This window comes from Apodemus sylvaticus, chromosome 11 (assembly GCF_947179515.1).
Source record: "Apodemus sylvaticus chromosome 11, mApoSyl1.1, whole genome shotgun sequence".
NCBI lineage: Eukaryota > Metazoa > Chordata > Mammalia > Rodentia > Muridae > Apodemus > Apodemus sylvaticus.
This window is the reverse complement of record NC_067482.1, coordinates 7320851-7348427: the sequence shown is the minus strand read 5'-3', so window position 1 is coordinate 7348427 and position 27577 is coordinate 7320851. Positions and strand designations below refer to the sequence as shown.

Below are 27577 nucleotides of genomic sequence, written 5' to 3'. Positions count from 1 at the left end.
TCTTTCCTTTTGTTTCTGCATAGGAAAATCCATCAGCTTGAGAATGGAGGAAAACTGTGACTCCACGGAGAGCCCCCAAGGCCCAGGGCGGCAGAACCCCACCAAGTGTGGGTGGTTGAGGAAGCAGGGAGGCTTTGTCAAGACTTGGCATACCCGCTGGTTTGTGCTCAAGGGGGATCAGCTTTATTATTTCAAAGATGAAGATGAAACCAAGCCTTTGGTAAGTAGGAAAAACAATCCCTGCAGACCTCAGGGATCCACAGCTGATGGAGACTGAGGACTCTCAGTCTCCCCGCTGGATCTGTCCACAAGCATCTTGTCTGCCGGCTTCGTTGGCTTCTTGCTTTGCTTACATTTGGATGGGATGAGCTAGCTAATTGAGACTCTGGGGCAAATCACAGTTGTCCAATGTTAATTTTGAAGGGATAGCATGTCTGAATCCCTCAGGCAAACTTACTTCATGAGAAAATATTAGTGGGCATCTGTTATTAGAAGATAGAGCTCATAGCCAAGGCAGCTTTTCTTTCCTTTTCCCCCTTAGGAATAAGTTGAAAAATCTATATTTTAAGGGAAACTGCATACATAGCCACACTCCTCTGGGGACAGTTTCTGTGTTCTCTGTGGTTCTTTAGTGGTCATTTATTTCCTTGTGTTCTCAGCCACAAATTTCAAGACTGTAACAAAAAAATAAGAAAGAAAGATAGAAAAAGAAAAAGTGCTTGAGTTTTCTCAATCCTGGTCACTGCTTATCAAAAAAAGAAAGATGCAAAGAGAGGCCTCCCTACTGTGCCGTTCCCTTGTCCACAGCTAGGGGATATAGACATGAGAGAAGAGATAGCATGTTTTTGAGGATACTTCCTCTTGTGTTCAAAGTTCAAGGACTTAACTAGGAATTTTAATCAGAACTCTGTTTTAGTGTTTATTTCCTTGTGTTCTCAGTATGACAGTTCTAAGTTCACAAAGCATGATAATTTCACAGGATTCTCATTTCTGGAATTCAATGACATAAAAACACTGTAAGGTCATGCTTTAAATCCCAGTCACTCATTTAAGATTGCTACTAGCTTCTGAGTATTTGCCAGAGGTACAATTTACTCTACTGTCTTGTAAAAATACTTATTGTTTCTATAGCTATCTTTATCTATCTATACATATATACACATACATGTATACACACCTATTGGTACTGCTCATATCTGCATGTGTTAGGGATGACCAGTTGAGACTGGACAACCTATACGGAAGTTCCAGAAGGAGTCCAGGTTACGTGATTTCTCACGGCATTGTCTGTGACGGGAAGAAGTCATTAGTGGGGCAGGCAGAGCCTCACTTGAGACTGGACAACCTATATGGGAGTTCCAGAAGGAGTCCAGGTTACGTGATTTCTCACGGCATTGTCTGTGTCGGGAAAAAGTCGTTAGTGGGGCAGGCAGAGCCTCACTTGCTTTGTTCATCATTGTTGTGACTCGTAGGTTCATCAGCTGGGAAAGAGGATTCATTGATTTTCTTCCTTGTTATCTTGCAGAGTGGGCCAGGCCTATTCTTTACTACACCAATTAACTATCTCAACTCAGAATTACACTCCTACTTGAAAGAATGAAGATTAAATGGCATTAAAAAAATCTTGTGTAGGTTTACATACCCTTATGCTATGATAGGCAGGTGTTCTAGCACTGAGCTAAATTCCCAGGCCACTCAGTCTCTCTTGTTTCCCAAATTCCTCTTCCTCCTCTTCTTCCTCCTCCTCCACCACCACCACCTTCTTCTTCTTCTTCTTCTTCTTCTTCTTCTTCTTCTTCTTCTTCTTCTTCTTCTTCTTCTCTCTCTCTCTCTCTCCCCCCCCCCTCTCTCTCTCTCTCTCTCTCACACACACACACACACACACACACACACGTACATTGAAGTACAGTTTCCTAAATTGCCCACATTGACTTTGAATTTACCCCGTAACTCAGGTCCTTGATCCTGTCATCCTCTGGCCTGAACTTTCTAAGTAGCTGGGATTACAGACTTGTATCTCCAGGCCAAATTTATAATGGGTTTTAAAGACTTAGATGAAGAAAATCTTTACAAATGTCATCATTGGGAAATATATTTGTACATCCATGGTTATCAAACAAATGGCTGTTGCTAATGGGCAGCTAGACAAGAAGTATCAATCCCAGAGTTCCTTGTTCCTCAGCTCAGCCTTTGCTCTCCCACTAATCACCTGTTTTTCTCTGGACTGACCTTTTGCCAGAAATGTTTCTTGATTGTTTATATTCAATTTGATGCTTCCAACAAGATGTCCTTGTTCTTCATGTATTTTGATTCCCAGTTTTAAAGAGCATAGGCTATTATTGTGGGAGGCTCTGAGGTGGTACCAGCTCCAGTTCATAGTACTGGAGGTAGCAGGTGGCTAGTCTAACCCCATAGGCAGACAGAAGCAAAGAACTCAGACAGGACCCAGAAGTGGATGGTATGTACCATCAAGGCCTGCCCTCAACAACCTACTTCCCTTAGGTAAGCTACACCCAAACTTTCCTCAGAATTCTGACACAGCAGTGGACCAAATGTTCAAGTACATGAATCTGTGGAGATATTTTTTTTCTGACTTATATTATTTTAGTCAGGATTTTATGTCAACCAGCTTGACCTTGAACTTGCTGTGTCATCATGGATGATTATGAGTTGGTATTCCCTTGCCTTAAATTCCCAGGTAAGCATATTATAGGCATACACTACCATTCCTGGTTTATAGGGACATTTCACATTCAGACAATAGAAGCTCCATGTTTGAAAGTGTGGAGAGAGGTCAAGAGACTTAGAGAGAGAGATGGGGTCATATGTGAAGGGTTCTGTGTTCTAGGCAGAGATTGGATTTCCATCTAGACAGTGGGAAGCAATTTCTAGACAAACTGCCCAATCCTGTGTTACTCTCTTAGGAATCTCGACAGCCATTTCCTAATATGTTGACAACCTGTTAATGACACAATTTTCCCAATTAGGTTTGTCTTCCATCTGTGTCTTCAACTTTCATCTATCTCAGAACTTGATGGACATCTGATTTACTGTATCACAGTCTTGATTAGGTGGACTTAGCAACCTTTCTCATTCTCTTCCTCATTGTTTGTGGCCTCCCAGATGCCCAGCCACCTGTCCAAGTTGTAGGACTTCAGAAGTCTCAGTACCACTTCTCCTATGTTTCTTTCTTGAGTAGAAGGCAAATTTGCTTCAAGTTCACCATTTTCTAAGTGTGACTGACAGCAGCTCAACAGCCCTAGCTAAAGCTTTCTTGCAGTACATTAGAAACTTATGTCAAAAGTAATCACTTACCTATTCAACTTAAAAATACACAAAACTAAATACCTTTATTACATGTTATTTTTCTAGAAATGGATAATGAACCTTGCAATTTTAGTTCATTAGGATGAAACTCTTGAGAACTGGCAGGTGACAAGTGAATGCTCTAATGCAGGGAAAAACTTTATTCACAGACAATTGGCTCATGCGGCTATTTATGTCCCTACCAGTAATTTTATCATGCATAGGCTGATGCCGTCAGTATTTTATATAGCTATATTTTCCTGCATTTTCAGATTTATTTCTCATTTTGATTTTTAATCTTATAATAAAGTGATATTTACATATGGAGAAAAAGTTAAAAACTATACAGTAGATTACAAAAATATTTTTCCCTCACCATACACTGCTAAGCTTTGGAATAAATTATTTTTTAAGGTTGTTTTAAACAGACTTAAACCAAGTTTATGAAAATAATCACTTGTTCATCTTTCATTAATAATTATGACATGGCTAAGAGAGATGACTCAGCAGTTAAGAGCTGAGTTTTTTTTTTTTTTTTTTTTAAATGGGCCAGGTTCGGTTTCTAACACCCACATGGCAGGTCACAACCGGAACTCTGGTTCCAAGGAACCAGACATACATTTGGGACACATACATACATGCAGGCAAAATACTGATACACATAAGATAAAAACACAAATATTAAATAATGACCAACAGCCAAGACTTCAGTTATAGCTGTTTGACATGGGTATTACTATTTCTAAAAGCCATGGGTGTGTTAAAGAGCCTAGGGGACAATCTGTCTTATTTCCTGAAGTATACTATAATTTAAATAAAAGCTAAGTTTTGCCTTGGGCCATGCTGATGAATTCCCTCAACATACTTCTATGCTAGGAGAGCAGCGGGAAGCATCGATTTTTAGAATCTAGTGTGAGACTTCTGAGAAAATGGCCAAAAGCCAGACAGGCACCAACCCAATTAATATAGTTTAGACTTTCCACCACAGATATTGATCCACATGTGTGGGGAAGGTTTTTTGCTGGGTCCAATAAAGATGACATTATATTGGATCACAATGGATTGTCCTAAGTCAGAGTACAAGGTGCTGCTGAGTATTGTAACCTGAGGGCTGACCTCCAAATGCGCAGAATTGATTGTTGATTAAAGAGCAAGGTCTAATTTTATTCTTAATGAAACTCAGGAGTTCATGAAATCTAGAAACCTCTGGGGCCCTTGCTGTTCCCTGTTACAGAATAGGAATCCAAAGAAGCCAAAGCCACAGCTAAGTGGCTTTAAAGTAATACTGCAATGTAAGAAACGAATTTCACTCTCAAACCTAAGACAGACAGGAGACTTGTGTATGGTGTCTGAGGCATTGAGTATTTAAAGAGAAACAGAATAGTATTGCATGTCCTCATGAGGTTTTAGGGATTCTTTGGGATTTCATAGAAGTTGTTTCTCAAGAGATGTGATTAATTCAAATCATTTTATTCCATAGTCCAGTAATTTCTCATTGCTTGCCTCTATGCACAAAGTGTAGTGTATTTTATGTCAGATAAAAAAATCCTCTGGAGTAAAATTCTTTGTGTTGAACTTCAGCTATTTGCTGACATGCTGACAGATCGAGACACATTGGGAAAATGACTAGGTAGTTTGAGTCAATGGGCTTGTTTGGCCAGTGAGATCAGATGACCTTACTCATGAAGTTACAATGAGGAGCGAAGGAGACCAGCCCAAGGGCTGAGCAGTGGGGAAGTGGTTAGAGAAAGTATGTGGTTGATTTCACGACGCATGCTCACACTTCATAGACAGAAAAGCAACACTAACTGTCCATATGGGAGTGTCCCTTTCAGGTAATATCCAAGCTATTCATGTCATTGATCATTTCTAAACTCAATGCATAGGTTTCTAGTGTTTCTACAGGCATTCTGTAGGAAATAGAATGTATAGGTAGTGTGTCTATGTGTATATATTGTGTAAGTTTGTCTGTGTGTGTCTGTGTATGTATGTGTGTTTGTGTATGTATGTGTGTATAGATGTGTGTATGTATCTGTCTGTCTCTGTCTGCCTGTCTGTCTCTGAGCAAGTGAGAGAAATCTGCTTCAAGAAGTACTTTAGATGCTAAGGCTGCCAGTTCTTTTGCACTTCCTAACTTTTGCTTCCAAATCCAACATGGCATCCTTGTCCCTCAAGCAGTCCAGGAAGGGATATAAAAGGGTTACTGCATAGCAGGATCAGAGTGCACTGGTCCTTGATTGCTCACAGATGGTTACTTAGATGCAGTGGTTCACTATGGTAGTTACTTTTGTGTTGCTGTGATAAATACCACAACCAGATATAGATTAAGAGAAGAAAGGGTTTACCTCAGCTTAGGGCTCCAGCAGAAGGACCGAGAATACCTGGAGTTGCATAGGGGAAATTATGCTCCTGATGAGGGGAATGGCTGTGGACACTGAGCTTAAAACAGATGGTTAGGCAGAGGATTAGAGAATGAGGATTTCCTTCCTCCTAACATTCTGTAAATTGGTTTTCTCCACTCTAAGCATTTTCCCAGTAAGAAGTTGACTTCAGTTGCTGTGTGCAGATTCTCCAATCATTCTGTGTGGATTCATATGAGGTTTACCCAGTGGCCCCCGCCCCCGGCTTTGGATAAACTATTGTCACATTTTGTCATGGTCTTCCATAAAATATCTTACCTCATAGATTGTGAGCTGTATGAAGTGTTTCAGGATGTAACACAGAACCTAATCTCGTTAAGCTACTGATACCACCACCACCACCACTACCTTCACCACCATCATTACTGCTAACCTGTCTGACAGTCAGAGGACCCTGACACAGAAAGGAGAAGTTAGAATCCAGAGTAAACACTTCATTAATTGTATAATGAAGAAAAACAATTTGATGATCAGTGTATCTTAGCTTCACAAGGAGTTTCATGGCCGTGGCCATGCTAACTTCCAAGCAATGGCTGGCTCGGTTTCATTTGTAACATGTGTTGCCAACACTGAAATCCCAGCCACCCTGCCAGCAGGAGCAGTGCCCACAACTGTCCTCTTTTCTCTCTGCTTAAATCGTTCTGGGGCTCCTTCAGAGTTGCTGGACATGGCTCTCATGGTGTCCAAGAAGACTTAAGGAACTCTTCTGCAAAATTTCCGAGGAAACAAGCCCTGGCTTCCTAGCTCCCTATAGCACAGATGTGTCAGCACCGATCTGGAGGGAAGCTACACGAGACAGATCCCTTGGGGTCTGCGCCTTTCCCTCATGGCTGAAAGCTCTCGTGCTCATGATGCAAGTCAACATACGGAGCCCAGGCTGCCATGTTTTCCTGTCTTGTTAGCAGAGGCTTTAGCACTTTCCCTGTGCTCCTGGCAGAGACAGAAAGAGCAGGAAGTGTGAGGGTAGTGATTTCCTCTGAACATTTTCATTTTGGTGGTTGATTTCCTCCTGGCATTTCACAGCCATTTGTAACTTCTCTTAGAGGCTTCGGTTGCCAGTTGTTCAACCTGGCTTTAGCTTTATCTCCATCTAAATCCATCCTCTGTCCATTTCCCCAAAACTACTGCTACATGTTCCTTAATCCAGGGACTATTAATCAATGTCAATTACATAAATTATAATTTGAAAACAGTTTGTTTACTTTTTATGTACATGGAAAAAAACCTTAAAGCAGAAATTCTTACTCTTACGTTTTGGATTTTGGTGTGTGATATGTAGTTTATTTTGAGTTTCATCCACATCATAGGATATTTATTTTCAGTTGCCTGAGAATGTGCTCTTGTGTCACCATACCACACTTTAGTTTGTTTGACAGGTGTGTTTTCTTCTTAGCTATTATGAATAATACTTTTATGGACATTTACATACAGTTTTTTGTATGTGAACATATGATTTCATCTCTTTTACGAGTGGAGTTGCTGTTACATTGTTAATTATGTCCAAATCTGAGGAAGCACACTGGTCATTTTTAATTGTTAAATTTTAATCTAAAACTCAAGTCTCTTATTCAGTTTAAAGTTCATCTATGTCCCATCATACCCAATCCAGTGTATGCTTGTTTTACCAGCTTGTTGTTGATGTTTTATAGAAAGGAAGCTATTCTCTCTGTCTGCCTCTCTCTCTCTCTCTCTCTCTCTCTCTCTCTCTCTCTCTCTTCTGTGTGTGCTAGAGAAAGAGTATGTGCCACAGTGCATATGTCTATGTGTATGAATGTATGTGAGTGTGCGCTTAAGAGTCTGTGTCTCTGTGCATGTGTGTGTATGTGTAGGAGAATGAGTGTACATATATGCATGTGTGTGAACATGTGCGTGCATGTATTTGAATGTGTGTGAGCATGTTAGTGTGAGAGAGAGACAGAGACAGAGAGAAGTAGGTAGAAGATGGAGAAAGAGAGGGAGAGAGATGGAAGGAGAGGAGGAGGGAGGGGAGGGGAGAAGATCATCTCTTTGGCGTCTCTTACACTGGGGCTGGCAGGGGGAGGAGCATGGGGCATCAGGGCCGCATGCTTTTGTGGCTTTCGCCTGTCTTTGCTGGATTTGTGGCTGGCGACCATCACCACTGAAGCTGGGCATGAGACTGTCTGGTTTTCTGATTTACCTTCTAGCTCTGATATGGCAAGTACACCCTCTGGTTTCTGGCTTCCAGGATGGAATGCCATCACCATTGCTGGAATATGGTGTGCTAGAACTTTCTGTTCCTTTCTATCCTGCACTAATTCTCCCACCTATGTCTCAGGTATGGGGCAAACATCCCAAGCACGTGACTGACTGAGGGACAAGCTACAGACGCTGCCTGGTGCTAGCAGTGCTTCCTGGCACCAGTGGTCATTTCTCTGCATGCTTTGTCCTTGGTGTGTGCAGGCTGAGACTGGCTGCAGCAATGGGGTGACACTAAATTAGATCCAATTATGGTATCCCTTAAACTTGTGGAACTCTTAGAACCTCTCTCTGATATTACAGTCTAGAAACTAGTTTAGCATACAGTATAATTCCTATTCAGTATTATACTCACAGTGATCATGTGATACTCTTAAATTTTAAAAGTTATTAGTCATAGATAAAATTTGTTTGAGTTTTATCCTCCAAGATAAATGGGGCCATCATTCTCTCATGAGCTAAATAACTATTATTGGGTTATTAAATCGATCGTATGATTAACTTGAAACAGCATTCTGTTTATGGACCATGCCTCTTATTTTAGACTCTCATGCACTTTTTTTATTTTTGAAAATGTTAAGATACTGAAAATATTGTACAATTTATCAAATTTATTTTAATTCTTGCTTTTTCTTTTAACTCACCATTCCTTTCTATGCCATAGTTCCTGGAAGAGATCAACAGAGTCTATCCTTTTGTAGACTATTCCTTAGCTTATCTTTAGGAACCCAGATTCTTCCTTCCACAAATCCTTTGGATATGGACCCAAGTACAATGGAAAGATATGCTAAAGTTTTAAGCTGAATGCAGATGAATAGATGCACACCTCCTGCTTGGCCAGTCATGGCGCTGGCAAGGATCAGAACCTGAGGCTGGAGTTCTGGACTCATGGACCTACATGTTTGTTCATTATGCTGTCATCCTGGCCTAGCTTGAAGAGTTCAGCACTGCTTGAATAAATCAGCATTGCCCTTAGTTAGCTGTGCTATTTAATATTCATAACTTTCTACAGAGATGACAGGGAACACCAGCACATCAGCAAGTGAGATGCTAGTGCATCATTCAGGGAGCCTTGCAGGGCTGAGTCTCACTGTCTATTTTGAAATGTTTTCCTAGACGTTGTTTTTTGATGCCATGAATTTTATTTCCCCCAGATTTTAAAGGAGATAGTTTGCAAGTCGCCCCTGCATTTGTAAATGACAGTGCTGTGAGGGCCGAAGGCACACCATTCTCATTCACGATGTGTGTTGCTTTGCCTCTCTCCTCCTCCTGCATTTCCTCGGTTCAATGCCAAGATGTAGTTTCATTGGCTCCAGAGTTAATTTTCACTCCCCATTTTCTATAGGTTTTGCTCAATATCAATGTTGATCTTTTTTTCTAAAAAATTAAATGATTATGATTCTTGCAGAAAGATTATTTTTCAAACCTTGTCTGTAAAACTTGCACAGTAATATCCGCAGACATTTGGAAATTGGGGCCCTTTGCCTTTCGGGGAAGTGAGTAATATTTTCATTTTCCACCCACGTAGATTTTGTAAATATTCTCAATTAGCTAGATTTTTGAATCAGCCTTGCTGAAGGTAGTTCTAGCCATCAGCACAAATACTGACATGATTGCTTGTCTCTAAGAAAACATAATCCACACATCAAATGAGGTACAAGAAGAAAGGAGGAGTGGCCCCTGGTTCTGGAAAGACTCAGTGAAACAGTATTCGGCAAAACCAGAACGGGGAAGTGGGAAGGGGTGGGTGGGAGGACAGGGGAAGAGAAGGGGGCTTACGGGACTCTCGGGGAGTGGGGGGGGGCTAGAAAAAAGAAATCATTTGAAATGTAAATAAATTATATCGAATAAAAAAAAATTAAAAAAAATACCTTCCTGCTTAAATTATTGTGCTTACTGTTAAAGAGGCAATATTTATTTTAATGTTGGCTTTCTACTGGTTAGTTCTGCTTTTGGATATTTTAAAGGGGAATAAAACAAAACAACAAAACCAACAAGGCTGTCTTCTCTGAAGTTCTTTCTACCTGAGATTATGAGATGAGTTAGAAATCTTAGACTGGATGCTCTAACAATTAATCAGTTTCAAAGATTAATAAGTCCAGGGGAGTCAGTGTAGAGACCACAGCTTCATGTCACTGTCCCAAAAGTTTATAACTCCATCCATTTGAACATTTATGGATCTTTGGGAGTTGAACTGACACCTTTTGACACATCTGATGTGTTACCAGTGCATCTTTTCTCAATGGAGGTAAAAATTTGTATACACTGCATTGACTGTCTTTTTAGGTTACTATTTCTCCAATCGACAGCTCAGTAGAAATTTCACTTTGCAAGACCCTGTGTTCCATCAGTGATGTAGAGAAGGGAAATTTTGTCTTTTTTCTCAGTCTTTTCATTTATATTTGAGGTTGGGGATAGGTCACACAATGTTGCAACTAAGGACATTCATTCTGAGGCATGGCCACTGATGGTGTTTTGATACTGTTCAAATCTAGCTATCTTTGTAGAAGCTACAGATGTTTACTATGAAGCACATTTGTAGTCTTATAGGACGTCTCTAGCATGAAAACAGTAAGCCATATTATCTTAAAGTGTAGCTAACTCAAGCAGTTCTTCAGTTTCAAATACCTATATTTTAGGATGGCAGGTGAATTGATTAGAGGTAGATTCTAAAGGAAACCTCCCATTGCAGCCTGATCCCTCCAGGAATGTAATAATGACATTGCTATGAACTGTTGCTCTCCGTTCTTGTCAGGTGATCATTGATTCTCATGATGCTTTCTATAGAAATTGGCAAAACCAGGTAGAATAGTAAAAATTAAAACAAAATAAGTAAGCCATGTAGCAGTCCTATGGTGGTGCGCAGGGAGGTGCACACGTGCACGGGGAGGTGAGCAGGGAATGGCTTGCTGGCTTATGAAGAGTATGCCTGACACAGCACATCTGCCCACAGCTAACACAGAGTTTTGGGAGTCACTAAATGAATCTGTGGAGTCTCTGTAGCATTCATAGTCATAGAGAATTCACCTTATGACACACTGATCTATTCATACTAATGGGAGTCTGGGTCTCATTTCTGGCTGCCATTACAGTTCATATAGGGCTGAGGGTTCATGGAACAAAGCATATGCGACAGATGCGTGCTCAAGAGAAAGATGCTAGTGAGCTGAAGCTGATGGCTGCAACTTGCGTTGCTGGAGATGAGACAGGCATGGCTCGTTGGGAAGTATGCCAATGGTTGTCTTCTTAGCCTGAGACAGCGACGCAAAGTGAGAAGGTCTATCCCACCTCCACCATCTACTTTTGTGAGGGCAATGGAACGTGGTTTTATGTAGGCATAGTCCTAGAAAGGACTCTGGGAAATGTGGCCAAGGCACTCTTCTAAACTGTATTTCCACTTCAGGGCTAGGATTAGAAGAAAAGGCTGGGGGACTTGAACGCGGATGAGAGGATAGTGCTGGGGACAGAGTCAGACATGCTCACCCGGGAGTGGAAGGCATTAATGCAGTTCTTCACATGGGAGAGTTGAAGCTTGGGTGCCTTTCCTCTAGGACTCTTATTCCTTTTCCATCTAGACATGACACTGCTTTTGTGTGGAAGGCTGGAGAGCTTTCTGACTGGCCACTGTTCTGGTGACAGATCCCACTAACGAAGTGTCCTGTCTATCATTGGTCTCTTTTGCCACCTTTGTGTTCCCAGGGATTATTGTCAAGAAGAAAAGCTACTGCTTCTCTCCTTAGCCTCTGCATCTAATTTGTTCTTGATATAATATGCAAAAGACATTATCAGGATCCCTTATTAGAGAAACAGGTTCTGATTTCCCAAATACCTTTGAGTCTCTCTGTTCTTTGTTCCATCTTACATTAACCCAGAGATGGTCAAATGGAATAATAGCTGCATTGGGAGAGGCTGGAATTTGGACTTTGGTGTAAATAAAGGAACCAAGATACTGTAGTATACATCCACTTATAATCAATTTAGATAGGGAAAATTAGTTGGTTACCATGTAATTAAAATTAAATGTCTACAGAGGATCATTGGTGCAAAGCCTGAACCTGGAAGTAAAGACGATTAGTCTTATAGTGAAAGTTGATTGGGTGACTGAATCTTAACTATTTCTTTAGTCTCTGCCAACTGTCACTATAATTCTTTCTAAGTAGAATTCCCTTCCCCATAGCTTGAACAGAAGGGAGCCTGAATTTCAATTGTTCCATATCTATCATGTAATAGAAGAGTATGCTGAGAGCCCTTGAAGTTTACTTTCACATAGAGGACTCTTGATTGATAAAGCTGAGAAGTAGTCATATTTCCATAACAGCTAACACTAAATTGTGGTTTGGGTCAGAGTTTCCAATCTAGGCCGCTGTTGAAGGGCTGAGGTAGGAAAGGGCCATGGTCTAAGATGCTTCTTCTTCTCAAAATGGGAGGTCGCTGACTTACCTGTCATAACTTAAAAAAAAATAAAATTATAAACAATCGGACAAGATGGTGGGTGGCACACATCTTTAATCCCATTACTCTGGTAGCAGAGACACAACCTCGTCTACATAGGTAGCTACAGGGCAGCCATGTGTACATCATGGGATCCTGTCTCAAAACCAACAATTAGAAACAACAGAAACCTTATCATAAGAAGATATTTATGTAACTATTACGTAATCCAGAACTGGCTCATGTTTCTGATAGTTGTAATCAATTGTCCTTAGTCACACTGGCAGCACGAGTTAGTTCTTGATTTCTGTAGTAGAAGAACAAAAGGTTTCTTTAGAACAGAAGGTATTGCATTCCCTTAAAGAGAAGGCCAGATTGTGTCAGGGCATGGGAGCCTCTAAACAAAGGCTTGCAGCACCCGGCATGGGGTTAAGCAAGAGGGAGGGCTTGGTGACGTGCCCGTGCTGGAGCTGGTGGTCATTATCTTAACCACCATCGGGCAGGTCATATGAGGGCTGAAAACTTACATTTTATTAGACTTAGTTTATTAGCATAAGCTTATAAATTAGTTCCCATTTTATAGTCACATTTATTTTGTTACCATGAAATATTTAAATTTCCTTCCAGAGTCAGTGAGAACTTGCTTTGTCTCTCAGAAGTATACATATTAGTGAAATCTGACAAGGAGTGAGAAAGCCAAGTGGCATTTTAGCAGAAGAGATACAGTTGTACTCCTGCAGACTTTCTAGGACAGGACTCATTTGCCTTCCTTCTCTGTTCGTTCACAAATAGATTTATGCAGGTGGGCATGGGCCAGGCATTTCTTTATTATAAAAGTAAGCTACTATTCTGTGAAGCTCTGTAATGAGAGCAGCAGCCTTGCACAGAGTCAAACCAGGTATGATACAGTCTAACTCGATAAGGATGTGACGGTGCTGGGGGTAGAGAGATAGCCAGATATAAGCAATAGACAGTTCCAAGGAAATGGGCTCGAGGAATGAAGAAGGCTGCCACTGGAGAAACAGGGAGAGCCCTCTCGGTTAAGGGAATAGCATGGCCCAGGAAACAACCTCACTTGTGGATTAACTATATTAGTTGGAGATTCTCACTCAGACACTCCTGTATCTAGGACACATCCAGTCAGCCATTCATTTAACGTGCGAAGCACACACACACACACACACACACACACACACACACACACACACAGGAATGGAATCTCCACAGTAGTTTTCTGGTACTTTTTAATCCTGTACTGATGATGCTTCCTACCTACTGAATGCCTTGTGCTGTCCTTTAATGTAATAGGTTTTGTTCATTTAATTAAAGGGAACAAAAAGGAAAAATCATGTTTCCTGCCCATCACTCCCTCTTTCCTTCTCAGGTCAGCCCGGAAAATGGGTGTGAAAATTGGGAGGCTCTCTTGTGCACTGTGCCTGAACCCTGTAACTATGTCTTTGATAGTTCTTGTCGTGTTGTACTTCCTTTCCTGTATTGTACATATGTGACATGAGCGCAGGGGTCCTCACCTATAGCACAGTGCACTGTCTATACCCAGTCCATTGACACTGATGGAACTCGTGAACTCCTGTACAACAGGGGCAAATAATTCTCTGAAATGTAGAAAAGAGGTTCATTATGGTAGGGCTCCCCTCTTTACGAGATGATGCCCCTTTTACATCTGAAACAGCTTTAAATCAGTCATCAGGACATTAGAAGAACCTAATATTTTAATGCATCTCTCTGGTCTCACCAACATTAACCTTCTTTTTTCACTGTCAAATGTATAACCCCAGAGAAAAAACGTCAAAGGCAATGGTTTCTGACGATTCTGCCATTAAAATAGTTCATTGCTGCTCTGACCCATAGCATTTCTAACTTAATGTTGACTATTATTTAAAATGGAGAAGTATGTGGAACTGTTTCTTTTAAAGGCCACCGAGATATTGTTAAAGCAAACCAGCAGCAGGATGAGGTTGCAGTGAAAGATAGCTCTATGAAAGGAGTCACTCTGTGCCTCGGAGCCATCGGTATGTAAGGAGCAGCCTGCGAGCTCCTCTGGCTACCTCCTCACAGTGACTTCTATGGACACTTCACTGCAGGTGACTTGGGTTGGGCAGCAGATGCAGCTATGGTCCAGTAGGGTCAGAATCCCCACCCCTGACATGTAAAACCTACATGTTTTTTTTTTCATCCTGGCTGAGACAAAGATGAGTTGGATGATGCTAACATTTCTAGTAGGGTGAAATCTGTAGCTCTGGACTTATGCCTTCTATCGCTAATCTACGGTTCCATGGGCCTTCTAATACAAACAGAAAAACTGAAATACCCAAGAATAGGACACAGTAGTGCTGGTAAGCTTATATTGGGAAAAGTGTGTGTGTGTGTGCGTGTGTGTGTATGAGTGTGTATGAGTATGTATGAGTGTGTATGTATATGAGTGTGTGTATGAATATGTGTGTATGACTGTATGTGTGTGTGTGTGTATGTGTGTGTGAGTATGTTTTGGGAATATTAAAAATAACCAGCACATTCTGCATTCTTGCTGGGACTCTCTGCCCCAGGAGCCTGGCTGGCCATGCACCGGCAGGCAATGGCTGACCTGTTTTTGTCTCATGGACACTCTGACTTAGAGTTCCAAAATCTCTCCACCCACTTGCTAAGTTCCCACTGGTGGGTCACTACCACACCAGTCCCATGCTTCAAAACCCCCATTGCCTTTGTAGTGCACATAAGGCAAACCCATGTTTTGCCACGACACCTTTCTCTCTGGAACCTAGTCGAGTCACTATAAGAAGAAAACCACCACACACACTTAGCTCAAAAAACAATGGTAACTCAATCTCTGAGCACAACAACTAAAACCTTATCTTGTAAGCACTATTAAATCTGATTTTTCTGGTGGAAAATCCTGATGGATCCACCATGATACTGGAAAACTCTAACAGCTACATCTTACCCTTATGCTATCCCTGTTCGAAAAGACCATAACTCTCTTCTGCTTCTTCTCTTCCTCGGTCCAACTTGTAAGTCCTTCCTACTTGCCCAGTGATTGGCTCCTTTATTCATTAGGGGGTTGGTTCACAAGAATTCACCTGAGTATGACTCAGTCCTTGTCTGCAACCCTTCCCAGGAGGGCAGAATTAGGATCAACATACAAACAGCACCAAGTGCATCCACAACGTGTGTGTGTGTGTGTGTGTGTGTGTGTGTGTGTGGTGTGTGTGTGTGTGTGCACAACACATGAGCTCTCATTTGTGGATGCTAAAGGTTTTGCACAGTTGCTCTCTACTTTATGTTTTGAGATGGGAACTTTCCCTGAATTAGGGTTTGCCATTATAGCTAGATAGCTGTCCACCAAGCCCCAGATGTCCCACTTTCTCTGCCTACACTGTGTGCTTGGATTACATGGGTTACATGTGTAACATGTGTACTTTGTCATGCTTACCTTTTACCTTGGGCGCTGAGATGGAATTCAGGTTCTCACACTTGCTCTTGATCCACTGTAGTATTTTCTCAGCTCTCAGAAAAGAACGATTATGTTTCAAATCGATTGTCTGAACAAGTTCTCTGTGCCACTGAGTCATAGTACACTATGGTGTAACGCAATGAGAACATATTTGCAAAGTCTCTAACCAGTGAATCTAGTTTCTGTCAATATCTTCTGTCCCTCTAGGATATATAAACCTTCAATTTCCTTTATTTTTTTTAACATCAAGCTGCCTCTTGATCCTTTCATTTGAGATTCCTCTTGGGATGTCCCTAGTACATTATTTTTGGCTAGAGACTAGAGTTGAGTCTGTGTATGCCTCAGGGAATCCAGCTCAACGTATTTTCTTAGCCAGTTTTGTCACAAAGAATTTCGCCCCTTATAGCAATGGTAAAGGGTAAGACGTGATTTTTTTTTTAAGATGGAATTTTGTGTTTTTGTGATTTCTCCGTGGTACTCATTTGAGACATCTGTCATCAAAATCCTTTAAGAAATATACACCATATACTCATTCTGCATGTTGAAGAACATTTCAACATGGACTGAAAAAAAAATTGAAAGCAGAGTGTGGTTTCATTTTACGCACCTTTTCTTCAGGACTATAAGCACAGAAGACCCAATATTTCTCAGAGGTATTTCTGCTGGTTTCTGTATTATAGCATGCCTTTACGTGCCCAGCACGATGACATGCATTCTTCATATTAACTTAGTAATTTTACTGTTTTAGAGTTGAAAGTTTGCTCTTGACTAAATTATTAATGTATAATTTCAAGACAGTAAATTGTTAGCGCTAATGTTTGGCAAATGACTATTAAATGTAAATGAAAGTTTTAATTTGTTTATAATGGAAAGATTTACTTCCTCCCCTCCCTCTCTCCTCCCTTCATTCTGCCTTTATTTTCCTTCCCTTCCTTTCTTCTTTCACAACCCCATTTAATTTCTTTATTTATTTTTATTTTCTTTATTCTTTTTTATTTTAGTTTTTTGAGACAGGGTTTCTCTGTATAGCCCTGGCTGTCCTGGAACTCACTCTGTAGACCAGCCTGGCCTTGAACTCAGAAATCCACCTGTCTCTGCCTCCCAATTACTGGGATTAAAGGCATGCGCCACCACTGCCAGGGTCTTTATTTCTTTAATTAAAACAAAACTTTCTTGACCTAATGGTATGTTAGCCTGCGAAAATTAGTGAGACCTTCTTTCAGCCTGAGAAGGTAAAAGAGGACTTGGGGGTATTTCCTAGTGTGGTGTGGTATTTGTCTAGTTTGCCAATTCCCCCGTACTGTAACAAAACAGAAAAAAACAAAACAAAAACAAAGAACGTGTAACTGCGAACAGTTACATCGAATGGTTTACCTGGAAGGAAAGCTGGGGATGTATGGGAAGGTAGCAAAAAGAGATGGAGACCAAGGCAACACCAACTGCTCAAAGTCTCAAAGTTTAATGGAAGATTCCAAATATATAGGCAGAGGAAAACCCTTCCCCTAAAGACTGGAAACTTGGAGGTAGAACAGTTTTGGTTGCTCTGCAGGTGGCTAGGGTTTCTCCGGAAACTGCAGGTCCTTGAAGAACAATGGTCTTCACCTTGGTCTGAGCACACAACCCTAAGTGCAGGGGATTAAGGCTAACCCAGGAGTTCCCAAAGGCTGGGAGAGGAACTTCACCTTGGTCAAGTTCCTGCCAGATGGCATGGAACCCCAATACGGCTCTCTACATCAATGAGCCAGAGGCAGCAAGCGCACACTACACACCACACTGAGCTGGTGTTTGCTGTGCTTGTCGCCCCATCCTCCACACTCGGAGAGCTGCCATTCAACCATCTGTCAGAGATGCTACTGTCGCTCCTGGGTTCTGTATTGCTAGCTGTCCAGGGTTCCTTTGTGCTGTACAGGTTCCTTTTTTTTTTTTTTAAGAGTTTTAGAAATCAAAATATTTATTCACATAATTTTAAACTAGTCGAAGCTATTTCTTTTTGTAGTAATGATTTAAGTGCAAGTGTCGCTGGCTTTCACATGGGTGCCCTTCAAAGACTGGTCAGTTGTTCTTGAATAAGTCAGTGCGGCTCTGCAACAGGGAGTCATTGTTTCTGGTGTGCTTCATTTCCATCTCAGACATTTCGAGGAGGTTCTTTCGAAATGCTGTCACTCACTCTTCCATATGAGGTTTGTCAGCTTTTCTTCTGCAGATCCAGAAAGCTGTTCAGACTTCTGGCAGCATTCCTGCTGATGAGTCTCTGCCAACTTGACCTCTTTGCTTTTTAACCAGGCCTTGTCCAAAGCTTTGTTTGAATTCTCATAGTCAATTAGGGCTTTTGTATGTCAGTATAGGTGATCCTTTGCAGCCTGTATGTTGAGCATGTAGTATTGGAGGATCTCTGTCAGTCTTAAATCTTCATCTGATGAGACTAAATCTTCCACTTTCCTAAGCTTTTCAAATAGTTCTGACTTTTCAGTGAGTACTTTTTGATGACTGTGGGTTCTTTTAAGGCCAGGCTATGCAAGCTGACTGCAGTGTGGATGTAGTCATCAGCAACATTTTTGTGAGATCTGGTCATTTGGTCTGCTTTAGCACAGAAATAAGGAAGTTCTTCTCTTGCTCAAAGAAGTCATCTACCTCCTTAACTCCAGAAAAAGGGACTTCATCAGCACTATTCACCACATTTTGTAAAAAGCCTCCAAACATCTCCTTGGTATTCTTCTGCCTAACAATTAGATTCTGATCATATTCTAAGAAAACATGAAAGTTGCCGTCTTTACTGAGACCAGGGTGAGAAGAAAGCCATTGAAGAAAGACTTGATGTGAGGATACAGTCTTCTTGAAGACAGTGAGATGCTCAGCTTCCAGTTCTTGACCTGGTTTCTTAACTCTTTCTGGAAAAGATGTTGGTTTCTTAGGCAGCAAAGAACTCCTTGGAATGAACAGAATAACTGAAGGGAAGGCTCTTTGTTAACATGTGCTGGTTGAGACCCTTGTCTGTGGACCTGAATGTTGACTCATCGCTTCAGAGCTGATGCGCCCAGTGAGAGAGATAAGGTCAAGTTTACAGTGCACACCAAGACCACACTGCCCACATTTCAGAGCCCAGAGCCCAGAGCCCAGAGTTTTCAGTTACAAGGCAACATGAAGACTTTGTGTGGCTGTATGACACCCTTATTAAAACAATAGATTATGCCGGGCTTATAATCCCCCCTCTCCTACAAAGCCAGACCTTGATGGCCCTTGAGAGAAGATGCAGAAACTGGGAGAAGGGGAAGGATCTATGACAAAAGACGAGTTTGCCAAGATGTACAGGTTCTTTTTATTCCAATGAGTATAATGCAGCAACTGTTAGCATAGCTTTCCTATTGCATTGTTATTGTGATGGTCAGTACTGGTTGTTAACTTTTGAGGATCTGGACTCTTCTAGGATCCAAGCCTCCAGGCACGCCTGTGAGGGAGTATCCAGAACTGGATAACTGAGGAGGAAAACTTATCCTAAATGAGGTGGCATCATTTTATGGGCTCGCCTCATGGAGTAACTAAAAAGGAGAAAGTGAATGGAGTACTGCATTTATCTCCCTTTAGTTCCTGGCTGTGGATGTGATGGGACACGGCACCCCACATACCTGCCACCATGCCACATACCTGCCACCATGCCACATACCTGCCACCATGCCACATACCTGCCACCATGCCACATACCTGCCACCATGCCTTCCTTGCATGGGGGAACCACATCTTCCATCTGGAAGCTAAAACAAACTCTTCATTCAGTTGAAACACAAGAAAAGGTTCTGAGGATGCAGGTATTATAAGCAACTGAAAATGATTTATGTATGTGAGAACCGTGCATATATTATATGGGAATATAGTGCTTTTGTATATAAGGGACTTCTACATACCCAGACTCTGTGTGTGTGTGTGTGTGTGTGTGTGTGTGTGTGTGCATGCTTGTGCGTGCATCTGTCTCTCTGTGTGTATCTATACTGTATCCATATATATATACATATGCCTGTGTTTGTTTTTATGTCAACTTGACACAGCTAAAATGATCAAATAGAAAGGAACGAGAGGTTTTTTGTTTGTTTGTTTGTTTTTAAATGCCTCCATAATATCAGACTGCAGGCAAGCCTGTAGGGCATCTTCTTAATTAGTGATTATTGGGTGAGGGCCCAGCCCATTTTTGGTGGTTCCATCCCTGGACCTGGTGACCTATGGTTCTATAAGAAAGCAGACTGAACAAGCCAGGGGCCCAAACCAGCAAGTACCACCCCTCCATGAGCTCTTCATCAACTCCTGCCTACAGGTTCTAGCTTTGTTTGAGTTTCTGCCTTGACTTCATGAATGACAAACAGTGCTGTAGTCCTGTTATTCAGTACCACAATGGTAATCCTAGCTCGAACAACACCTGTGCTCAATACAAGAATGATTGTGGGTGTCCTCCTCTATCTCCCTCCTCTGTGCTCCCCTGAGATAGGGTCTTTCATTGAAACTGGAGCTTTCCATCTTTAGGCTAGGCTGACAGTCAGGCAAGCTCCAAGGGCCCTACTGTCTCTTCCTGACTCAGAATGGAGGTTACAGGTACATGATGCTGTGCCCATTGGAGAGTGTGCCTCAGATCCAAACTCAGGTCTTCACATTTGAACAGAGAGTTTGAACCTGTCCCTTCAACCCCATGCCCAAGGTTTCTCAGAGATCTGGAAATTGTTACTGAAGTCCTTTTATAGCAGACCCAATTTTATGGCTGGAATCTCACTATAATTTTATTAAAAATATTAATTTTTAAAAATAATTACTGTTTTTAGTCAGTATGCAAAATAATGGGCATTATTGTGATGTTTTCATCCACATATACTTTTTTTTTTTACCTTGCTCCTATTTACCCATCTATTGCCTCTGTTTTCTTCCCTCCCCGATGCCATTAATCTCATTCTTCTTGCCCAATAGGGACCTTTGTGTTTTCATTCTTTATATGTATATATAAATGTTTATGAATATATCAATTTAGATTAATGTATTGAAAATAGGCTTAAAATGTTTATTTAAATTAATCACAAACACCCCTCACTTTCTTCGACAAATTTGGTGCAAGTCCTCATGGAAGCTGTTGATCTTAGTTTCCATACTGGAAGGTGAAAAGGTTGGCAAGCGTGGTTTGTAATCCTTTCCCAGTGGTGGCTTGGCTATCACCTTTCTATTAATTCTTATTTGCTGTGCACTTTTACCAAAAGCACTTATGCCCATGTCATCCTACTGAGAATTGGAGAGAGAGTGAAACTATGACAGAGGAGTGGCCGAGTATAATGAGGAAGGGCCTACCCCATGTGTAGACATGCTTACACCTCATATTCATTTGTCTACTCACATGTCATTACATATAAGACAAGTGAAGCCATAAGTTATTAGCTCCAGTATTAAAGCTTGATAAAATTTCGCATTATAAACTGCAATGAATCATCCTCACTGCTGCAGGCTCTGGAGTTTCTTCATTGAAAGAGGAAGGGATGAAATGGCATCACAGCTCTAAGATTTGGCCATAGATCAGCACATAAGTTCAAGGGGTCTCCTGACCATTAGATGCCCACGTGAAAGGGCTGCCCTGTACTGGACATATAGGAGCCACTCAGTACATGTGTTTACAGAGTTACTATGTAAAGGTCTTAAATTCACTGAAGGAAGACCCCAGACTCAGATAGTATGCAAAAATGAAGAGGGTTTATTCTTCAGAAATAACTAGCATGCTATGGTCACCATCGTTTTAGAGTGGCAATGCAGACAAAGACATTCAAGCCCCTCTCATAACAGAACTATTTAATTGCTTCTGAGATAACAACAGACTTCTAAAACCTAGTGCACATTCCAAGGGGTTATAAAAAACATTAACCAAAGGTCATAAAGAACACATACACCACAGGTGTGAAGGTAGGAGATAAGATATGAGTTTATCTATACAAAACTTAAAGGACAGCTTAGTTATGGTCTTTAACTTTCAATGAACCTGTAAGCTAGTAACAAATGATAAATGTTGAGTCAGATAATTACTCCTAGTAGATATGCATGTAGACACTCTCTGTTATAAATCTCTTATTCAATTTATGAGCCGAATTTATGTGCAAACCCGTAGTGAACTTTTTACCATGGAACACACACTCTGAAAGTTGTACAAGTGCTGAGAACAAAGGGCAGAGACAGGCCTCCTTCCTTTTCTCTTTCAGAGATTTAGAGAAGTGTAATTCCCTGCTGAAATAGAACAAAGGCAGCTTTACCCAGCCTCCCACTGTTTTACTGTGAGGTACTAAACTGGAGACTGCAACTTCTCCCCTAAGAGCAACTCAGACAATCAGATCAGCTGTGGATGTAAAATACGTTACACTTAGGTTGGATCACAAATGGCTCGTGGCCTAGTTTCTGAGTGAAGGCAAACTGGAATAAAACGGGCTCTTCACTCTATTAAGACAAATGCTCCACATCACCACTGCACCACCACCACCATCACCAACACCCCTTTCTTGCTAGCTTTACCACAGTTGGACATAGCATGGTGGCACAGCATGTGAGAGAGGGCAGGCTCCTTTCACTTAGTGACTCACAGATGAAGATCCGTCTACGGAGCAGGCTTCAGAAGGCACAGGGGTGTGCATGGTGTGAGAGCTTTGTTCTCCAAACCAACCGGCATCATGCAACACTCAGGGGAAAGAAGCTGAATGCTATTTATAAATAATTTTCCTGAGGACATGAGGCGAAATGGCAGATTTTCTCTAAGGAGCTAAGCTACGCTCACCTAGGGTTGACAGTCACAGTTTAATTTCTAATTGAGATTCAGAGTATATAGCATTTGCTTCTAAGTTTAAAGTTCCTCTGCTGAATTAGGAAATCAGCTTTCCTTTTGTGCACTGGATACTACGACTTGGAGGAGCACAGAGGCATGCTGCTACTAAACAGGCAGAGTGGATGGAGAGATATAAAGACGGGCTATGGAAAAAGTATAAAACATAGGGGCCTGGGGGAAAGTCAGCATTGAGACAGGGCACCGAGGCTGCAGGAGTCGGAAAGGAGTCATCTCACAAACAGATGTGCAGTGTGGATTGTGTGAATAATAAAAACTTTATTAACTTACCAAGGGCTCTAAGAATGAATGCTGGAGGTAGGAATTACCGAGTGAATCTCAGTATGATTGGCCATGTTAAAATGAGTGGCCTAATTTCAGTCATTACCTGGTATTGATACTCTGTCTAGCTGACAGTAGAGGAAGTGTCTTAGGCTCAAATGTCAGAGCAGACTACCCTGTTCTCAGTGTAAGTGCCTTGCATGGAGGAGACTACTCCTACCAGGGAGCTATTAGTGCTTTTCTTTGAGTCGAAAGTTGCTATCATCATCACACAGATGCTTGTGTTTGTATCTAGTGAGCTTGCAAAGCTTCTGGATATAGCCAGGGAGCATAGCAAGTACAAACCAAGCAATGACTGGAAAAGCATGTGGCTTTCTTGGAAACTCTGACACTTTCTTATAAGTCCAGTATCATCTCAAGGCCTTCAACTGTTCTCTGCCTTGTGGTCTTTTGTGCTTTGGGCTGGAGTCGGGGCTGAACTGAAGGTCATGCGTGACTTTGCAAGTGGGTGGCAAGACGGCTCAGCACTCACGGTCCGGAGCCTCATAGCAGAAGCTTTGTGTGGAAACAGCTGAGGTGAGCACAGCAGCTGCTCTTTGCTTTGTGCTCACAGAACATTTTTGTCCCAGCGACGCTTGTGTAATTACTGGATGTAGAAAGAGGTGAGAAAAGAGAGAGAGAGGGGGAGAGCGTGCCCTTTCAGGGGTCCAGGCAATTCTCTTCTGTGTGGCCGGAGATGCCTGTGGTTAAGTACGGAATGCTGCCTCTTTCCCCTGCTCTGACATGCCTCAAATGTAAGACCAGCCTCCCTAAAACAGAATGTGGGAGGGACTGGAATCTTGAGGATCCCGCCACATCCAAACAGAATGAAATGGAGACATTAGAGAGTTCCGTGTAGTATAAAGTGTCTTGTCTAGGTATCCTGGGAGCCTGCATGCTAGCTTCGGGGATTCCCGTGTCTGCCTCTGGTCTTGCCTGAAGATGGCAAATGCAGCTACCACACCCAGCTTTGTGTGTGTCCTGGGTATCTGGACTCAGGTGCCCATGCTGTGTGGCAAGTATGTTTGCCTGCTGAGTCATCTTCCCAGCCCTCTCTTTCTTTTCCTCTCTTTCTTTTCCTCTCTTTTCTTTTCTTTCTTTCTTTCTTTCTTTCTTTCTTTCTTTCTTTCTTTCTTTTTTCTTTCTTTCTTTCTTTTTTCTTTCTTTCTTTCTTTCTTTCTTTCTTTCTTTCTTTCTTTCTTTCTTTCTTTCTTTCTTTCTTCCTTTCTTCCTTTCTGCCTTCCTTCCTTTCTTTCTTTTTTCTCCTTTCTTTTGAATGAAAATTAATAATTTTTTAAAGATATTTTCTTTATTTTCATTTCAAATAGTATCCCCTTTCCTCTTTTCCCCTCTGAAAACCCCCTATCCCATCCTCCCATCCCCTGCTCACCAACCCACCCACTCCCACTTCTCTGTCCTGGCATTCCCTTACACTGGGGCATCGAGCCTTCGCAGGACCAAGGGCCTCCCCTCCCACTGATGTCTGACAAGGCCATCCTCTGGTACATATGTGGCTAGAGCTGTGGGTCACTCCATGTGTACCCTTTGGTTGGAGGTTTAGTCCCCTGGAGCTCTGAGGAGTTCTGGTTGGTTCATATTGTTGTTCCTCCTATGGGCTGTAAACCCCTTCAGCTCCTTGGGTCCTTTCTTTAACTACTTTGTTGGGAACCTTGTGCTCAGTCCAGTGGTTAGCTTAGAGCACCCACCTCTGTATTTATCAGGCACTGGCAGAACCTCTCAGGAGACAGCTGTATCAGGCTCCTGTCAGCAAGCCCTTGTTGGCATCCACCATGGTGTCTGGGTTTGGTAATTGTATATGTATATGGGATGGATCCCCAGGTTAATATTTGAAGTTAGATTATTTTTGAAGCAAAATTACTGAAAACTACATAAGGTCACAATTTGTAAAAATGATTGTCTACATTAAAGAGTCAGTGGCTAGTAAACTCAGGCTGTGCATGATACCTTCTGTAACAGCAAGCCGCCGATGTTTTTAAAGTTAGATTTTCACTTATTATTCCCTTTGCATATATTTTCTATGCTACTCTTAAAACTAAATTACAGCTTGGAAATCATGCTTCAGAAATATTATTTAACCAGTGTTAATATGTTAGGTCTGGTTGGTATGAGTTGGTCACCAAACACATAAAAGCTAAATCTATTGATTTTTCTTTCATTTAAAAACAACTATATGGATTCTCTTCTATTAAATTCTACCTATTGCTTTCCACTGCAGCTAAATGGCTGTGCTAACTGCTTATTTAGGGTTCCTACCTAACTTGAGAATAGCAGCCCTTCTTAGTAGAGTGCAGAGTGTCCAGATGGAGCAAGTGGAGGGGGATGTTGGGGGCTGGGCACAGGACAAGCGGCACGTGGCAAAGAAAACGGTTTGCTTCTCCCAGCCCCGCCTGTCTGGGTCCCAGTATCTTTTTATCATCAGAATACAAGATATAACTTATCTTAAAGAAAATTTTTTATCTTTAAAATATGAGCTATAAGAAAGACATTATAAGTCAGGGTTCATGGTGCATGCCTGTAATCCCAGCCAAGCAGATCTTTGTGAATTTGAGGCTAGGACAGTCTACATAAAGAGTTCTAGGACAGCCATACATAGCTATGTAGAGAGATCCTATCTCAAAGAACCAAAATAAATAAATAAATAAATAAATAAATAAATAAATAAATATTTAGAAAGGAAGAAGAAAGAAAGAAGAAATACATTTTATTATTTTCAAAAAAAGCAAAAAACAAAAAAACCCTCAACATTTAACCTTAACCAGTGACCCTGTAGAAGATGCACAAATCTGTAATCGATAAGAAGCGGTTGCAGAGAGTGCACAGAGGACGCTAGGGAGACCATCAGATGTGCCCTCAACCTCAGTCCTGTCACCACCACCAATGGCTGTGTTGTATTTATCATCATATATTGATGATGTTGGAAGAACAGAATGGGATGTGAGTTGCTATTTTGATGACCTAACTAGTTGCAGTTTCTTTTTGCTCTATGCATAGAAAAACAACTGAAAATAACTGTTATCAGTTCTCTGTTGCTACAATAAAGCACCATGATAAAGGCAAGTATAAAAGAAACTGTTAATTTGGGTTCACAGTGCCTGAGATTGGAGCCCTTCATGTGGAGGAAGGCAGGCCAGCCTGTGAGAGGTACATGAAGGTGCCAAACAAATTTAATTACACGCAGGAAGGAGGGAGTGGGGCCTCTAAACCCTTAAAGCCTGCCCCCCATGGCACCCTTTCTCCAGCAAGGTTCCCCCTCCTAAAAGTTCTGTAATATCCTCAAACAGCACCACAAACTGGAAACCAAATGTTCTTATGCATGAGACTATAGGGAACATTTACATTCTTATTTGCAGCACCGCAGTGACTTTGCCATTAATATTTAGTGTTTTATAGCATGCCTTAATACAATCTGTCATTGTAGCAATTATACACGCTTTGCATATTATAGCCTGCAAAGGTTAAACTGGCCTTTAAGCTCTTGAGATTTTTTTTGTTATTTATTCATTCAATATGCATTTTTATGTTCATGGGGATAGAAGTCAGTGTCTTACACTAGCTAGAGAAGTTCTGTGAGTGAGACAAATCTCTAGCTCCACTTAACCTCTATTTAACCCTTATGGTATGCCCAATAATCTTCTATACCCTGGGACTAAAATTAAAGATAAGGCTTGATGGTTTCAGCCTCAGGAGATTTTGTTTAGGACATTGCAATAAGTAACTGTAAATACTCAGTTATTAGCCATGCCAACTGTGGTAAAGAGGAAAACGAAAGTGTGGTGCAATAGGGAACTAGGTAATATTTCCACCAGGCAGAGAGGGCTAGTGTAGCAGAAGGGGATATCAGCTGTAATGGCACCAGGTTGGAGAAGCAAACACTGAGTGTCAGAGATGTTGTGGGCTGAGGCTTGCCCACCGCCCTCTGAAGAGGAGTGTGCAGTCTCCCCCAGGGGACCAGTCATCCAGCATAAATCTCCTGGTTTCCACAGGAGATTATAGAGCAATGTGTGGAAGAGTTTTATGTGATATGGTTAGTTTATATCCAAATAATGCCCCCAGACCTCTGTGTAGAGACTGCATTTCAAGAGAATATGTCATAAGAAGGGATGCTCATGAGGAAAACCACCTTGTTGTCTGGGTTGGGAGAATGGACTCAGAATCATCATCTTTCCCTTTTGCCACAGGATAGGTTTGATATTCAAGAGCTTTAGAGCATGCCTGCCTTCCTTTGGGGCTATGAGCTCAAAGGTGGTGTTAGAACAGATGCAATTTCTGTGGAAGATGTTCATGGGAAGGGCATCACTGACTTTCCTTGATGCTGTGATCTCTAGTACTCAAGGCCCCTGTGGTATGCTGTGTGCAGTATCTATTACTGATGACATGCATGGAAACAGAAAAAAATAAAGGTAAATTAAGAAATCCCCAGGCACTGGATTCAAACTGACTCAAGTCTTGGAAAATTATTTTAGTTTAACACTTTGCTCTTTTTCTATGAAAATATGTATTTCCTCATGTCTTCACATAAAATTTCAAATGAGACTTTCTTCCTCAGCAAGACCATTGATAAGTTATGAA

General features: G+C 41.5%; 1 protein-coding gene and 1 pseudogene across 4 annotated transcripts in view; one reads left to right on the top strand and one right to left on the bottom strand.

Moving 5' to 3' along the window:
* Arhgap24 (Rho GTPase activating protein 24) overlaps window positions 1-27577 on the top strand; it is a 413886-nt gene that overhangs the window by 77232 nt on the left and 309077 nt on the right. For all 4 annotated transcript variants that reach the window (XM_052198149.1, XM_052198151.1, XM_052198152.1 and 1 more), the window contains exon 2: window positions 24-220. In XM_052198149.1, the coding sequence (XP_052054109.1) occupies window positions 44-220 (177 nt within the window). In that variant the 5' untranslated portion in view covers window positions 24-43. The remainder of the gene's footprint in view (window positions 1-23; window positions 221-27577) is intronic.
* Window positions 17892-19585, bottom strand: LOC127696215 (sorting nexin-5-like; annotated as a pseudogene).